This window comes from Nomia melanderi, chromosome 2, assembly GCF_051020985.1.
Source record: "Nomia melanderi isolate GNS246 chromosome 2, iyNomMela1, whole genome shotgun sequence".
Lineage (NCBI taxonomy): Eukaryota > Metazoa > Arthropoda > Insecta > Hymenoptera > Halictidae > Nomia > Nomia melanderi.
Window position 1 is genome coordinate 4,258,876 of NC_135000.1, and position 19,319 is coordinate 4,278,194.

The window sequence follows — 19,319 nt, forward strand, 5'->3', positions numbered from 1 at the left end:
AAAAAAGGTTTTCAAAAGAAATTATTTAAGAAATCATGATAGTGCGCTTCAAAAATATTCTTATTTAGTAAAAATTGTCTTGTTACAAAAAATACACTAATTTGTATGTTGTTCATGGCATTTTGTTATTTTAATAGAAATTGAAAAATGTTTTAATAAGTATTAATTTAAAGTATTTAATGATATACAAATAGTTTTAATAACCTTCTCCAGGTGTTTATTATAGTTTTTAACATACAAGATGAAATATTATAGAAATAATTTTGGGTTTCTTCAGTATTGCCATTCGAATGCACAGTAATATATTTAAAATAAATATGTTCTAGTGTGTCTGACCATATCAGACACATTCTACTTCTAAACACATTTCTATATAACCAACGATAGTTTCACTTCACATTCATTTATGATCACTTGATAACCATGAAAACATAGTATACTTCTAAGTAGAAACGTCCAATATTACTTATGCATAATTTATACAGGGTGATCCTAATAAAATTAGAATCTAAAATACAGTGATTATTTTCAGTGAAACAAAACTTTCCGCTACTTAAAGAAGAAAATGCTCTCCCGAGCCGTGGCAAAACTATTATTAGATTCTTCCCTACCAATTTGATTACACTACTAAAAGCAACAAGGACACATTAAGTTCCAATTTTAAGCGGCTCACTCTGTGGGTCTCTGCTGAAGGTATTTCAAAATTAGATTTCCTCTCAAATTTTATGCTATACTTGATACGCCTTTCACGTCGCACAATCGCTTCATCCTTAATTGTGCTACTAATTGCAAAGCACTCTCGGTATACCCGGTGTCCAAAAAGTAAGGATGGGGAAAAAACAGAAATTCATTCCATTCGAGCGGAAACAGTTTCGAAACTATAACTTGTTTAGTTAGAACGAGGAAAAGAGAGATGAGATACAACAACAACGACGAATGAAAAATCGCTGAAATTCTGGTCCCAGTGTCAGTCTATTCGACCTTCGTGCTTCCGGTGTCCAGTGCCAACTGTTTGTAGAAGACATAACATTTGTTGCTCTGGCAACTTGCCAGGAAACTTGTCTGATCATTCGAGGAGAAAATACTGTTGTTTCCGGTTTTAATTTTTCCTCCTGTATCTGTGTTAATTGCAACCTATTTTTCGTTCATCATCAACGTTGTAAATAGCTCCTTTTAAGACATTGCAATCGTTCTCTTCAATTATTGCTTACAAGTATTGATTTAGGTTATATTTTATGTTCTACATTTTATATCTCTTACGTTTTATATTCTGCACCGTACGTTTTGTATTTTATATCTCATATCTTGTATATTTCATGCTGCACGAGTTACGTTTTGTATTTTACATCATATATTTTGTGTTTAAGATTTTATACCTCGCACTTTATATTTTACATTTCATATTTTTTTCTATTTTATGTTTTATATTGTCCCTCGCATGATCCGACACGACCTTTCGTACAATCTGCATCCAGGATTGCACTGAATAAACTCCATCAACAATTTTATTAAAATTTCAATCAGTTCACTTTCATCGCTGGACATTCAGGTTTAATAATCCATTCGGATGAAATTTTTCAATGGGACGTGCTCTTTGCCGAAGGTATTTAATTAATTTTTAGTGTGATGTCCAGCTTTTAATTAACGTTCGATAAGTAAATAAAATTCAAGCCTTTCCAGTCTCATTTATTGCACAATACTGTAATTGCAATTAATTCTGATGTAACTGGTAATCAACCATCCGCGTGAGAGAACGTATCGAAGCTTCTCTATAAAAGTGTGAATTTTTCCATTATAGTAAGCAATTGTAATATGAGTATATTATTTTAAAACACCTTACAATGATTTTTTTCAATGAAGAATATTTTTTAAAAGATTCTACTATTGTTTTTAACGCTATTTTCCGTTTTACTCTATTTTTAAACATTTCTCTGAGTATAAAATATTTTTTAAACAATTGTTCCATTTTTATTCATGTTTTTTGGTATCTTTCTTATATTTTTGAATATTTTTCTCAGTTCAAAATTGTGTTTGAAAAATTGTGCCATTTTTGCTCATATCATTCTATGTTCCTCTTTTATTTTTAAAAATTTTTCGTTTTGAAAATTAAAAAAGAATTGTGCTAATTTTCTTGACATCGTTTCGTGCCTCCCTTTCATTTTGAAGCATTTTATCGAGTTGAAAATTTTGTTTTAAAAATTGTACCATTTTTGCTTATATCATTCTATGTACTTCATTTATTTTTCACAATTTTTTGAATTAAAAATTAAGAACAAAATTGTGCCATTTTTCTTGACATAGTTTCGTGTCTTTCTTTTATTCTTGAGCATTTTTTCGAGTGCATCCAGATAGTGGGACGCACTTCCGCGGAATCGTGATGGGAAGGGATCGATCCTATGCGGGATCTGGCGATCTATCGGGCGAAATGAGCGTTGCATCGCGATGATTACCGTTTTGCGGGGAAAACGCCATTGTAGTTCACCGATGTGCGCCGATTGTTAATCAGGCCCATATGCGACGGGTCGGTGGCCACGGGTTGAATCAAATGTAGGACTCCGAAAGCATCCTGAGCTCACCAGCCATTTCCAGTTAACTAATTATTAAATTCTAGGAACAATTCGACACCGACAAATCATCAATTATTAATATAACACTGCTCACTATAGCTAACGAAAATTATTCCTTCTCATCACTATGAGAAACATTTACAATATCAACAAGGACTCTTCGAAATAACAATTATCGAAAATAAACATTTTTTAATTATTTCACTATTAGCGTAAACGAAAATTAAAGAACACGAAGGAAGTATAAGAAATTAAATGAACACCAACACTACAAAATGCAAAGGAAAGTATTCATTTTGAAATAACACAATAGTAATAAAATATAAACATTTTTTAAAAATAATAAAAATTAATATTACCTATTCATACATTTTTCCTTATTATTCTATTCCTACAATACACACTATTAAAACTAAAAAATATTAAAAATAAGAAGTCGCGTCCTAGTAATGTTAAAAATATACTGACATCAATAAACATTTACTAATTTTTAATGTATATATTTCGACGTGAGAAATTGTACGACATAAGAATATTTATCTTTGATTTCAAAATTGCTACAGAAACAAAGGTAATGTCTTGATCTGTAACTTTGGTTATCGAAGGGAACTTAAACGTTTAACATTGAAAGAGGTTCCATACCTCAGGAATGGAATTTCGGTAGTGAAGCAGACAATAGGCGATAAAAATGGATTACACCGATTCCTCCAAGCGTCGTTTCGGTTTTCATTACGAATTCGAGTCGTAGCCTCGCGTGATGCCTCCCAGAGGAACTTCCAAGTACATCCGGAGAACAGTTTCCCGACACTTGGCGTTGTTTGCGTCTCGTGCAGGTAGCACCGTTGTTCCAAGAACTTAACGTGATCGTGATCTCCATATTTGAAAGCATCTTCGTCCGGTCCCTTACGCGTTACCCCACATTGGAACACGTAGGGGAATACACCGAGCGAATATTCTCCCCTGGAACCGTTTAATTAAAACAAATGCACAATGTTGCCAAGCTGTTCTTGATTCTATGAATAGTACGACTTGGCCCACTGCAAACTGCATCCGCCAGTACATAATTGAATCACTTAACTCATCAAAATAAAAAATTCTTAGATTATTAACGATGAAAGATTCTCAAATATTGCGCAGAAAACTAATTTCTATGAAAATGGTTATCTTATATATTAGTTTATGAATTTCTAAGATAATTGCCTTTGTGCAAAGTAAAATTGCGTTTATAGTTATTCTTCCATATATAATTACTAATATAATAATAGTAACATTATTTATAACGCACTATAATAATGAATATAATAAATAATATATATATAACTTAGCAAATAATAACAGTAAAAATAACAAATCATATAGTAACAATAATAATATCAGAATCTATAGTAATACAACTCAACAAATAATAATAATAATTGCACAATAATTGTATCGTGCCAATCCACTCAACAATATCCCATCAATCTTCTCTTCCCCGAGTAGTTCAAAATCCGTACGCTCTGAACTCAAAAAAAAAGAAATCAGGGACCAAGGAGTACCGTCAGTGACGTAACACGTCCAGCAATTTTTCATTTATTTACCTATCACCCCAGGAAACTCGATTCCAAGGGCGAGGCTTTGGAGAGGTCGGGATTCTCATTTGCAGATTACACAATCCTTCGATACCCTTCCCTTTTTTCCTCCCTCGGCCACGGGGACGTAGCAGAAATTTCCATTACCTTCCCCCACCCGTCTCCAACTCAACACTGTTTTCGAGTGGCCCGCGTTGAGCCTGTACGTAACGCCGGCGAATGGTAAGCGTGGATCCTGCAAAAGGCCAAGGGGCGAGCGACGGGGGTGGAGGAGGGTGGCTGGAAACGAATGACACGAATAGGCGGAACGGAAACGAATACCGTGCCACCCAGCTGATGGGAAGTGCTCTGTGACGCGAATGGGAACATAGGTGCATCGGGTGTCCGACGGAATCGATGGAGTCTTTTATCATCGGGCTCCGGGAAAATTTTTACAACCCATTAATTCCGGAGCAAGGACGTTGCCTTTAGACACAGGAGAGGTTCGAGGGTCGGCTCTCCTTGGGGAGACTGGAATTTGGGTCGGTTTTTGAGCAGGGAAGTGGCGGAGGTTGATGTTTGGAGAGGCAAGTAGTATAGGTCGGTTCACGGTCGGACAAGTGTCATAGGTCAGTGTTTGGATGAATAAGTGGAGTGTGTTGGTGCTCGGTCAGACGAGGGGAGCTTTTCAAAGGCTGGTTTGATAAGTAGTATTAATTGGAGCTTAGATAGACAAGGAGTGTGCTTAGATGTTTGGTCTGGGAAGTAGTGTAGGTTGATGTGTGGTCAGGCGAGTGGCGTAGGTCAGTTTTTGGTTCAGTGAGTGGAGCGTGTGGGTGTTTGTTCGGTCAAGGGGAATTTTTAGGAAGCTGGTTCGATAAGTAGTATTAATTGCTGGTTAGTTTGACGAGGGGTGTGTTTGGAGGTTTGGTGTAAGAAGTGGGTGAATGTGTTTAGTTGGACGATTAATGTGTGTTGAATTGTGATTAGAGGAATTGTATGTGTCATTTGTTATTGTATTATGTTATTTTGCTACTATCTTGAATTACTATATAGTATACTATATAGTGTTATATTACTATACAGTATTATAATAGAATAGTAATACAATAGTAATTACTATATAGTAATAGCAATGCCATAGTAATTACTATATAGTAATAGTAATACAATAGTAACTACTATATAGTAATAGCAATGCAATAATAACTACTATATAGTAATAGTAATACAATAGTAATTACTATATAGTAATAGCAATACAATAGTAATTATTATATAATAAATTATAATACAATAGTATATAGTATTATATTACTGTACCTTATAATATTACTATTGTATTATATTACTATATAATCGTCCAAGGCATATATCCAAAGCTCCAGCGATACAATATATCTAAATTCCCGGTCAAACAAGTGGTATGCATAGACATCTAGTCCGACGTGCACGTAGAAACTGTCTTAATCAAATGCTATATCTAGATCACATGGTCAAACGAGTAGTGTATCTACACATCAAGTCAGACAAGTGCCACCTATCTATTTCTCCACCAACAAGTGGTGTATTTACATTTCTTCTCACACAACTAGTACATCTCGAAGTTTGGTCGAACAAGTAGTACAAACCAATTCCTGACCAGCCAAGTAGTACATATCAGCCTTTAATGAACCAAGTCCAATTTTTCCACCATTTTACCCAATAAAACGTACTTCTTTATGGTCTCTAGATACAGTACCTCGTTCCTCGCATAAAAATAAATATCCTCATCCAACTCGGTGAACCTAAAAAAGAAATCTGCTTCTCGTCTTCAACGAGTTTCGAATCCTGCTCCGCGAATGGCAAACAAACCCGGTCGTAACCCCGAAGGAACACCGTGCAGGAACTGTTACTCAGAACGAGAAATGTATCCAACCGTGCATTCGCCGATCTATCGAACGTGTCGTCGTCGCAGCATGCAATTTCGATTCGCGCCGGATCGACGATAATCGAACGTGTACCTACCCCCCCGGTGGCGTAACAGCGAATCATCGATATCGCTACCTCGCTGTTCGTCTTCTATGACAGGCTTGTCATTTCTGATTAAACGTCTCTCCTGGCAAGTTTCTCGCTGCAGTCCAATCCTGATTGCCTTCTGATTAGAATTCGTCGCGGGGAATCAGCATTAGAGTTCGCGGTACTCGTGATCGGAATCCGAGAAAAACGAGTTACCGGCGTATTCTACCGATCTATCGAGCCTCGATCTAGAACGCTTCTTAACACTAGAACTACCAGAGAGGTCAAAATGATCAATTCCTGATTGCTTCTTCAACAATTACTAAAAGCAGAACAGATAGTCCTCTGAGAAATTACTATAGAAATTGATTCAACAATAGGCAAACTGAAATGTAAATCAATAGAAATCTCAATAGTCGCACTGTTTGAGTTTCCACAGAAAAATTTCAAAAAGTCAATTTGACTGTTCGGTAGTTCTAGTGTTAAGGTTCCAGAAAAATATAATAGTAGAGATGTAGTAATAGTAATGATAATAGCAGTAATGTAAGTAATTATGTTTCTACAATCTTATATTGTAACATGTTATTAGTAACTTCTGATTATTATTGTTTACAACTTATGAACTTATTATATTATCATTATTTATATTTATAAGTTGTTAATAATAATTACAGACTGTTAATGATAATATTGATAATAGTAATTCTTTGATAATAACATACAGTAAATCAATGATAACAATATATATCACTATAATTCTAAGACATTACATAACAATAATACTAATAATAATAATAATAATACTTTATATACTCATAAACCCATTATCATATACACATACTATTATACAAAAAAATATACAAAAGATATTAATAATACATATCAGTATAAATAATAATAAATGAAAGTAGGTTACTAACTTTTGTTTAACTCTTTGAAGACCTTGTTTCAAATATGCAGAACCTTCATCAGAAGCTAAATTATATTTCGATTAGTTAATTAATACAAAAACAAAAACTACCTGCTCATCTCTTACTATTTTAGTGATTGAATCGTATTTGCAACTTAGTCTTCGAACATTCGTCCGCAAAGGATTAATTCATTATTTCACTAGTACCAGTAAGACAAAAATGGCGAAACAATTTCAGCAAGCTGTAGCGAAGAGACGATCGGAAACGGAAGAAGCTTGATTTATGCTGGCGCGATCGATGCCTTAAAAAAAAAAAGCGTCGAGCTTCCGGCGGACGAACGAAACAAATAGCCCGGTCGATTACGGAAACGGCTCGTTAGACGCGGCCGCCAACGCCGGGAAGGAAACGGCGCGGCCGGTTTGACCGTTTTCTAAATTTACTCGCGCGGAATCAGCCAAACCCCCGAGGCTTCCGGTGATCGATGAAACACGCGGCAATTAGACCGGGCGACGGCGCGAGCACGGGGGCAAGTCTGGGACAAGAAATGGGGCAATAAAGTGAAACAATGCGACCGTAGGTGCCATTATAATGCACGTGAGTGTTGTAAGTAGGGGAGGGGTGTTGTTAGTGTGAGGATAAAATAGCAGTGACCATTTTGAATCGGCGTGGCAAGGAAATATCGAACTCGGAAGTTCGGAATATTATGAAACGCGTGGAAGTAGATTAAGTTGGGATTAACACTTAAACTACTAGACTACTAGTCGAAATGACCCATTGATTTCTTAATTTTGCAATAATTAACCAGTTAACTGTATTTGACGAGTATACACGTCATCGTAAAGCTTGGCATGATACTAATTCTTTCATTCTTTGCAGAATTCTGAATTCTTTATTTTTGCACATAAACATGTAATTCTTCTTTCTTTCGCTTTGATCTTTCATTAAAATGTACTCTACGTGCATTCGTCCTGCGCTCGACGAGTACACGCTCCATTTTGTTATTTTATTGCGCGCAGAACTAGAGCTTTTTCCAACTAAATTCCAGATTTCACTGGTTAAAATGGTAACAGATGTTTCTTTTGAGAAATTATTCAAGAAATTGATTTGATAGTAAGAGAATTGAATTTATAAATCAATTACAGTTTCGATAGATGTATTATTGAAGTTGCTATAGAGGAGCTTCGAAAAGTCAATTTATCTGCTCGGTAGGTTTAGTGTTAATATATTGCAATTTGTTTTTGTGCGGAATTCCACATTGAAGGGGTGAAACCAATCCTTTAAAGAAATGTAAATTTTTCTTTCTCGAGGATTAGTTTGAAAATGATACCATATGGGGGAAAAAAGTTTCAATGAAAAATATATATTGTTCTTTCACATCTATAAAATTTCAAAATAAATTCTTTCTTAATTTTTAGAAATATCCCCACCAAATCATTTTGCAGTTTTATAAGCGGGAGAGAGCAATTTATTTTTTGTTTAAACTTTTTTCACTATGTTTTACCATTTTCAAACTAATCCACGTGGAAGAAAAATTTTCAATTTTTTCAAGGGGTGGTTCCATCCCATCAATGTGAAGTACTGCACGAAAATAAATTGCAGTGTATTACGCTTGACTTACTCTATTCACACACAAAGTTTCATAATACTTCGAATTTCCAAGTTCGATACCTTACCTTGTAAGTTGTCTCATTTGTATAGTTAGACAATTTATTTTTAACTTCTGGAACTGTTTAATAGAAAATATTTTTTTTAATTTATGGATTTGTTATGCAAAACTATTCTTCTTTTAATCTCTGGATTTGCTGGTGTTACATTTCATTGGAGCTGATGATCAAATTAAGTGTTAATTTTATTAATGTGAAGTATAAAAGGTGATGAAAATAAAAATTTAATTATAATAAATTGTAATATATTTTAGTGCGTTTTGGCTTTTAGGAAATTTCTTTTTGTAATTATTAATTATGGTGTGCTTGAAGGAATATGTGAGATGCTTTTGTTCTTTGGGAAGTAGACGCAACCCTTAAATTTGAGAATGGAAAACAATTGTTATTTTACTGGAATCTTTGGTTTACAATGGTTTGTTTTTCGAACAATAAATTGATTAAATTTCAACATCGTTTTTTTGGAGAATTTAACAGTTTTCCCACGTTCTCGTAAAGTACTTAAGGTAAAGTGAAGTCCGAATGAGGAACACGGATACTTTGAAACTTTCTCCCAGTCTTCTAATAAAAGTTAGGGTCGTTATACTGAAACTGTTATCTATAAAGGTTGGGGAAGCTCCAACAGTGTCCCTCGCATCATAAAATGATGTATCAGATTTGAATTTGTCCATAAAAAAAGTATTGATCCCTTCTCAACCCTCTACATTATCATTGATCTTTACAATATTATCATAAATTATTCAAAAAATGTTTTTCCTATAAAATACTCTACAGTATCTTGTACAGAATAAGTACAAGCTACAATAAAAATTCGCAAACATTTAAATTACAATTGACGAATACAAAATGAACTCTAAACAAACTAAATCGGTAAAATCAGAAACTACCCTTTACGTTAATTATAATCTAACAATAAACAATATTACTATTATTATACTATTTCATTATTAATGTAGTACATAATATTATGAAACAAATATAATAATACTTCAATATTTATTTCTGTAAATAATTATTAGTATCTGAATTGAAAAGATATATTAATTTCTTATTATCATAATTATTTATCACTATAAATTATTATGTTATCTTCAATATTATTAGCAAGAAGAATCGTTTTCACTGCTCTCTACAAATTATCCATGTTTTAAAATGCATTTCAAATAAAATATCGCAATAATACAGAGTTATCGAGGAAAAAATACGGAAGAAATTTGGGTTAACCCTTTCCACTCGAAAGTTCTTTCCTAGAAAAGTGTAACATTTTTCAGTGAAATATAAACTACATTCTTCGAAACTAACAAATGAGAATACGTGTATAAATTAATTATAATAAAATTATTAATTATATATAAAACGATAGTTTTGCTGTATCGAATCTAATGGTGACTGAGACTCACAAAAAATGATTTAATACGTTGAATGCTGTACGATTTCATACAGCAAGATACATGAAATGGAAAAAGTCGAATATCGAATCATTCGATTGAATTGCATTATCGTTATTGCATGTTCGTCCACCTGAATGCCACCGCGTTAGGTAGCATTATTTAAAACATAGAAATATTATCAAATGGTCATCGTTTAATTGAGTGAACCATAGTAATTCGCTTTGGTTGTCACTAGTGACCGCCACGGCATTGAACATGTTAATTACTCGGATAGTAAGAGACGTAGTTTCTGTTTTTTCTATTGTTTAAGAAATTAACATATAATCTAGCTTCATCTATTGAAGGTTTCATTGAAATGCTCGAATCGACAATCGACGTTCCAAAGAATCTTCGGAAGGGTTAACCCTTTGCGGACGAAGATTGTTGAAAGTATAGGAAACCTTCTGCAGATTCTGCTAAATTAAACATTCAATGCTTAAACCGTAGAGAATAATAAAATTGTGTACCGATTTCTTACTGTTCGAATAAATCATTTGTTTGTAATTTGTTACTCCAAACATAGAAGTTTGATTCCGGCAAAATGCCCACGTTCGTCCGCAAAGAGTTAATACCACTAATCCCCAGCGCCCCATCTAAAAAAAAAGCATTTACTCCAACACCTCTTAGCATCCACGCTCACCGATCACGAAACCCGATGAAACAGAAATAAATCGACGGAACGCCACTCGAAATCCCGAATCCAGCCGACAATAGACTCGATCGCATCATTCTCGGCCGCGAAGATTCACCGTGCGCTCCGTGACACGCGGTGGCCCGCGCCGCAGCCCGGCCGTGTTTCGTCGCCTCTAATATCCCGAACCATAACGCGCCCGGCCTCCGTGATTTGTGCCCGCGATAAATCCGCTGGAACTTAAGTCCGATCGTGAATACGATTTACGACGTCGTGATTTGTAGTCGCCGGGATTTCCCGGGAGCGCTATGATACCCGTCGCCGGATAAGTTGTCCTGCATCGTTAGCCCGTTATACGTGAACAACGGGACATTTCACAGGGCGTTCGGGCCAGTAGGGGGACGCAGGCACGGGGTTGGGCAGGGGGGAGGGGAGGGGAGGGTAGGAGCAGGGAAATTTGTTTCCGGGCCAATATTCCTTTTAATGGCGTTTCATGCGGTCGGACGTTAATGAACCCGACCGTCGGCCAGCCTGAATTACGAGCGCGGGATGGGATTAACAGCATCGAAACTTGATAAATGATCTGGGCTTACGCGATTATTCCAGGATGGCGGACAACGGTGTTTGAGCTGGCGCGATCCGGGACAATGGTAGTTAAGAAGCGGCGGGGGTGTGTGTTGAGTTAAAATCCCTTTCGAAAACTTCCGAGTCACTTTGAAGACGTTGCCTTTGTCTGGTGAATAGAGGACTCGTGTAGCTAACTCCGGCGGGTAGCTATTATTTAAAGGCTTGTAGGTGCTTGATGGTCTTCTCGAGACGGGATAGAGTTCGGGAGCTGGGACTGGTAGAGTGGATCTTCCGAGGCTTCGAGGGATGATGATCTTCCGGCGTTTCCTGTCGGTTGCTTCGGGTTCGAAGATGCGAACACTTTGTTGATTAATTTGTGAATGAAAATGGTGGATCTTGGATCTTTGGAAGTTGGGTCTTTGCTTGGGGTGGTTTGACGATGGGGAAGGAATGAAACTTGGGATTCATCTTAGGTGTCTATTCCTTCACACGTTCGCTAGCAGCGTCACATATTTGTGACCGCCGTAATCCTATATTTTACATAATGAGAAGGAAATTTATAATTTCTAATAACAATATCTATAGGATTAATTTACAACTACGACATTATGTTTGTTATACTTCATTATGCTAATATCTTGTTTAGAAGATTTATTGGATTGAAGAAAAGAATTATAAATGAGGAGTCTGTCGCCGAAATAAGCGCTAGTAGCGGACGTGTTAAAGACTTTTGTTCGGTTTAGGTTAGGATTAAGATTGATAATCATAAGAGTTTCGTTAGGTCAGCAATATTTTACATCGTGTTTAATTTTATAATACTGCAGCCGTTATTATATGAAGTTCACAATATTAATATTGGCATAGATCAGTCAACAATTAATTCTCTAAACCTCTAATCCAATGAAACATTTTTATCTGATACTAACATATTAATTAATAAAAGTACTGTAAAATAAAAATGTGTCGTTAGATTAGAGTTTTAGAAAAATGAGCTGATTTATTATACTAATTAATAACATTAATGCAACGATTATAAAAAATTCAACTGATATTAGTACATTAATCAATAACATTAATTTAACAATTGTAGAAAATTCAACTGATATTAATATATTAATCGATAACATGAACGCAAGACTTTTAGAAAAATATTCATCGATCTGGATTTATTGTAAAATCTCGATTTCAAAATTCATCTGAATTCCTCTATGTTGTATTACCAAGATCAGCAATCACCGACCATGTGTTTGCTACTGTCGCCAGGGGGAGGAGAGCCAATACGACGTGGACGGCGTGTTCGAGTGTCTTCCTTGCGCGGAGGGCTGCGAGTCCTGCGAGGATGACTCGCCGTGCGTCGTGTCCTTGAACTGGCTGATGAGGACGGCGATCCTGATTCTGGAATGCTGCGTCATCGCCTGTTTGCCCGCTGTCGTTCTGTTTACCTGGAAGTACGGGAACGTCAAGGTACGTGGACACTGGTTGATCGATTGTCAATGTTACTCACGCTTCTCGAATTACGCCGGTAATAGATGTACTCGAATCGACAAACAAGCTCGTTGCTTTGCCCGAGCTTTTGTCACATTCGAAAAAACGAGGCGTTTGATTCGATTCATTGAAATATTTGCCTTTGGGTATTTGCAGCCTTGTTGAAGTTAGAAAATCATTCGACTCGAACTCACAATGGTTTATAATATTCTGTTGATATTAACCCTTTGAGTAGCAAACAGCGATATATCGGTTGTTCATGCACTTGCGAAAAGATTCTTCTTGATTTGATTAGTAATAAAGGGAGTCTAACATGTTTTTAGTATTGTGTAAAAATTGTATGAACTCCATTTTTTTTATTTATGAAATATAAATTATTTTTGTACTTTTTCTATTATTATTTGTGAAATATACATTTTTATTTATAATCATGCATCTTTCAAATAGTCTGGTATTTCTCGAAAATGTACGAAAATTTAACGTGGCACTCAATGGGTTAAAATTAATGTTTAATTAATATTATATTATTAACATTGAATGTACCGAAGCAATTAAACAAATCAAATGATCAATTTTTCTCACAGTGAAAATAGAAACGAAAGCAGAATGCAGAGTGTAATAAACAAATTTTTATAGTATTCCTAGCGAAAACTAGAAATGCTATAACATTCCTTCGATCTTTTATTTTCCTTGTTAATACAGAATTCGGATGTTTGAAAGATCGAATAATTTTAGGGTAGTTTCTTTAAGATTCATTAAAATATTTAATATTATAACTGGTGCAATATTGGAGCCTACAGAGTTCAAAGGGTTAACACTAGAACTACCAAGCACTGAAATTGACTTTTTGAAACTTCTCTATAGAAACTTCAAGAGTGCATCTATTGAGACTTTAATTGATTCGTTATTCAATTTGCATATTGCCAAATCAATTTCTTTAATAACTCCCAGAGGAGCATCTATTTTTTTAACCCTTTGCACTCCAACAGATTTCTACCAAAAATACCCAATACACCTTCTGATGAAATATAGTCAACATTTCATGAGACTAATTTAACGAGAAATCGTACAAAAATTAAAGAAAGAGGTTGTTTCATTTTAATATTTCACGTATTAATGTATCTTACGAAACTTGACATTATATGTTATACTTCGTAATTTTGCTCTACCAAATCAAATGGGGACTGAGAGGCGCCTATGTAGTGCAAAGGGTCAATAATCGCGAAAAAAAGAAATGTGTATTTTTAGTGTTAACGAGTAACTCGTCGCAAAGGCAGGATATTAAACGTGGGAAAACAAGAGAGAAGATTCTATTGATACAGTACACATTTAGTTAACGCGGTAGATGTGAATATCCGATACCGAACTTCAAAGGAAAAGCTCAGATAGGAAACAGTGTTTATACGAACCCTGTTTGTTGGTCCAACGTGGCCGATCCGCCCCGAAAATTATGCTCGTACGTTTCGCGACATCCTTTGTTGGATATTGTATAATGCGTTGACACAATCTCGGGAATGAGTCGACGCGAATTGCATGCATATACCAAAGGAAACATTAACATCGGATTCCCTCTTGGGAATTAATGCTAAAGTGTATTTATAGATATTCTATTTCAATTTGCGTCCGTTACACGGTGGAAACTTAAAGGTTTAAGCTGCTTCCCGGACACGTGGAAATTCTGTTTTGAGTCGCTCGAATATTTCACGATCGAATCGTTGGGAATTCTATTCTGGACGGTGTGTGTCTTTGACTGGAACTCCCTTGAATCTTTTTGCAAAGCACAATTATGTGAATCTGAAAATTTTATTATAAATTAGAAGCTATTTTATTATAAATTAAATATTTGTGAAATTTATTTCGCTTTTCAGTATTCTTCAGTTTTGAATCACGTTATTTGGTTTATTCCTTTTTATATTATCATTGCAACCATTTTTCATAGATTGTTTATTACTCAAATATATTAATACAGTTTTGAGTTCATTATACATAGAGAAACATCGATTCAACATTTGCCTTTAAGGATTTAAAATATATATTCTATTTACGATCATCCCACGTTCACTTATTATTTACTTTAACCCAATTATATTTCATTAGTAATGACTATAATAGATTCAAATCATTTGAAATTTATATGAATACGAATATTTCAATTAATAAATTTTCCCTAGAGAGTTCCCAAATATTTATTGTAGTTTAACTCATTAATTATCAAATTTAACCAATTTCTTTTTATCTTCCTTATACAATAATATTACTATTATTATTGTTATTATTATTATTGTTGTTATTATTGTCGTTGCCATTATTATTATTGTTGTTGCAGGTGTGATTATTAATATTATTTTCTAGACTAATTCTAATTATTACCATCCTATACTAACATTATATAATTATACAATAACCTCGTATAATTACATAATTACATTATCAGTAATCTTTCGAAGTGCACTGATCCCTTCCAACAAAGGCATTCTATAGACCATTGAAAAGAACCGGAGCGTTTTAATCTCACTCGAAGAAGTTTACATCGGCGACGAGTCATTCCGAAAGTTTCGATAGGAGAATAAGTGCCTTCCCTTGGGACTGTTCGAAATTAATTAATTTGAAGTCCGAGAGACGAGACGGACCGTCATCGCAATTCCACGCCAGGAAGCAAGGGGTTGAGGTTCGGTCCGTTCGTCTCGTGTTTCCTCGATGCAGCTTTCGCGTCCACGTCGGGAAGTTTGGGTGTAGTTTTCAATGGTAATCAATGCCACGCGATGTCTCGGTGGCTCGAATTACCGGTTCAACTTCGAGTGTGATTTCTTGACCCTCCTCGACGGTCACCAGTAAATACTGCCCTCGATTCGAAGATGCAAATTGAATGCCTTGGGCTTCCCAAATGTTGGATATTGAATGAAGCATAGTGAATTTAATTTACAATATTTATATTTATGTTTATAGTATCTAGTTTTTAAGCTTATTTTCTTTATCTCTGTTTCTTGATTAATGGACATTAATTTTTGTTGCATTCAAAGTACAATGGCTTCTTTTATGTTGTATTAATTCGAAGATGCATATTGAATGCCTTGGGCTTCCCAAATGTTGGATATTGAATGAAGCATAGTGAATTTAATTTACAATATTTATATTTTTGTTTATAGTATCTAGATTTCAAGCTTATTTTCTTGACCTGTTTTTTTATTAATGGACATTAATTATTGTTGCATTCAGAGTGAAATGATTTTTCTTATGCTGTATTGATTCGAAGATGCAAATTAAATAGTTTGTGTTTTCCAAATATTAAACACCACTGAATGAAGTATAATAAATTTAATTTACAGTATTTAAATTTCTATTTTTCGATTTTACTTTTTCCATTTACATATTAAAAGTAATAGAAATTAATATTTGTCTGATTGGCACCAAATTGGCTTCCGTTATACTGTGCTCGATTTCAGGTTTCAAATTCAATGCCTTGAATTTCCCAAATAATGAACACAATAAAATGAAATCTAATACATTTTATTTACAATATATCAATTTCCATTTATATGTTTCAATTATTGGAATTTAATTTTCGTTAAATTGACACTAAATTGGCTTCTGTTATACTCTACACGATTTCAGGATGCAAATTTTCTTGCATTACCTTGAATTTCCCAAACATTGGACGCAGTCGAATAAAGTATAGTAAACTTAATTCACAATATTTAAATTTCCGTTCATAGTATGTAGTTTTCAATCTTGTTTCTTTAATTTCTATCTTCAAATTACTAAGAATTATTTTTTGCTAGGCCCTCAGTAAATTGACTTCTGTCATATCCATAATCAAATCTATATCGCACTGTTCTCTACAATTTTCTTTTATTTAAAAAACAAATCAATTAAATAAAATATATTAAGCTTAAATATGAACTCACATTGATTCCTAATTTTGAAGCTCCTCTTCTTAATTCCTATTTTCAAATTACTAAAAATAAATTTTCATTGCCTCAGTAGCAAATTATTTTCTATTACATTCAGAATTAAATTCAAAATTCCCGGAAGTTTCGTTAACCACTCATTTCATACTTTAACCATAACAACCATAACCATAACTCATAACAAGTTCTAAAGTATTTAATTCATCCCAATATTACATAATCCCAGAACATGGTTTCCTCGTTTTACAGCAGAGTAGCCCTACATTATTTTCCATTAAGCGAAGCTTTAGTCCGTTAAAAGTCGCTGAACAAATATTTCCCAAAAATTCCTTTAGCATAACGTGACGCTTAATATTCGCTGAATATTCATACGAACACTATAAACTCTCGTAAACTCACATTTTATCCAACGCACCCTCGAAAGCACAAAAATTTCGCATTATCCGAGTGTTTCAAGCGGAACACTCCTCCGCATCCCCTCTCTGGAAAATAAAAAACCGAAGAAAAATAGGACACTGCACACCGTCAAATATTCCCAACTTAATAGCCAGACCGCAGGAAAATGCCACTTTCCATCACGCCGCGGAAAACTGCAATTCCAAAAAATCCGCGCGCGACCCAGCCGCGGAAATGAGTCGCGAAATTGTTCCCGAGCGAATGAGGTTCATTAGAAATCCACGTAAAGGGTTCGCGCTGTACTTTGAGTGAAAGAATCGACGTCGATGTTCAGCACTGTTCGAATAAAATTTCATTTCACTAGCCATAATGAGTAAGTAATGTATATTTATTGAATTTCTTCTTATTAACACTTTATTAGAAAATACATTTCTATAGAAATAATTGAATGCTAATATGAATAGGAATAATAAATAACAAATGAAACAGTAACAAATGTGTTTTTAATAAATAATAACACTTTTATAAATACGTCGAGATATGTAACAGATTGTATTTTGTATATTTTATTTTATATTTTGTATTTCATATTAACAGATTGTATTTTATTTATTGTTCAGCTAACAATTTTGTTATTCTGATATATTCAGATTATAGCTTATTTTGTGTATTTAATAAAATTGTCATTCTTCATTAAAAACCCAACGCGTTTGTTACTATTTCATTTGTTATTTAGTATTCGTATTTCCTTATTCATATTTGCAAATTCAATTGACAATATGATCTTTTTTATATGGTTTATATTATTCTTTGTATGTTTTATATTTCTTTTTAAATTTTCTGTCTATATCTTGTGGTGTATTCCTTTTCTTTTCGTGTGCCAAAGGGTTTATTTAATCTGTGAACAATAATAAATGAATAATTTTATGCTTATGTTATTATATGTAAGTTTGGAAAAAAGTTATTAAAGATAATATATAATCGATTAAGAATATATTCAATTTATTTATTATTTGTATTTGATGAGTGTATTAATTATGAATTATTCGTGAATACTGATCAGATGGAATTTATACGTTGCTTTAAATAACTTTTGCTGAACACTGTTTGTCATTCCGTTCCGACCAATTGGGAATTAACGAATCCTGCGATCCCAGAGAACGCGGATCCAATCATCAGGGCGCAATTGAAAAGACAAACGCATTTTCGAGCGTGTCGCCTCCGCGTGCCTCGCTAATTGTTCGTTTCGAGCGGCGCATTTTTCCAGGGACGCGGAAAATAACGGTTTTCCTGTATGAAAGGCTGCCCTGCGCCGGAAATTAACTGCGGAACGTTGGTGCATTGTTTTCTCATAACTCCGGGGATTTTTAAGTTCTTTTCACAGCGAGTTACTGGTATTTATTCTGTTTCCTTTTTGTAATTATATATTCTCCTTTGTTGTGGATATTGTGTGTGACATCAGTAATTTCGTAATATTATTTCATTTCGAAGGTAGGTTCCTACAAAATAATTGATTGGTTATAAATTTGGTTAAATTGGAGATTAGTTTGAAAATAGGTTGAACGTTTTATAGGTTTTTTTGTATGTTTATGTAAATGTAAAGTATGAAATTTACAATTCGAAAACTTTGTTTGGGTTTAAGGTTATGTTTCTATAACAAAGAATTCACTTAGTAAAAGTTTTATTAGATTGAGAATAAATATTCACTGGATTCTTTAAGTAATTCTATTATACATTTTTCTATGTTACGACTAGTGTATATATATTTCTTTTTTTTGCATTCTTTAGCTTTAAGGTTAAGTTTCAATAACCCTTGATTCACCCAATAAAAATTCAATTAGTTTAAAGATAAATTAAACCTTCATAAAAATCTGTTACATATTTTTTCACTTAACTTTATTCCAAATTTCTACTTAACCCAAACATTACACAAAAAATCCAGAATTATCCCTAAACCTCATTCTTCAATTTTGAGGTTAGATTCCCATAATCAATTATCTACTTGTCAAAAATTCCACTGGTTCAAAAATAAATTCAACCCTCTCCAAAAATCATCGCATACTTTTTCACTTAATTTTATTCCAAATTTCTACTTAACCCAAACATTACAAAAAAATCCAGAATTATCTTTAAAGCTTATTTTTCAATTTTGAGGTTAGGTTTCGCAAACTTTGCATAATGACCCCGAATCCGAAGAAGGAGTCGCGTTGGCTTT

The 19,319-nt window shown here is 34.1% G+C and overlaps 1 protein-coding gene across 2 annotated transcripts in view; it reads left to right on the forward strand.

Annotated features, from left to right (window-relative positions):
• The window catches only part of LOC116425847 (metabotropic glycine receptor), a 277,989-nt gene that overhangs the window by 112,312 nt on the left and 146,358 nt on the right, over nucleotides 1-19,319 (forward strand). For both annotated transcript variants that reach the window (XR_012997961.1, XM_031974063.2), the window contains exon 5: nucleotides 12,579-12,779. Coding sequence is in view for 1 of the 2 variants with exons in the window: in XM_031974063.2 (XP_031829923.1) it covers nucleotides 12,579-12,779 (201 nt within the window). In the remaining variant the exon portion in view is untranslated. The remainder of the gene's footprint in view (nucleotides 1-12,578; nucleotides 12,780-19,319) is intronic.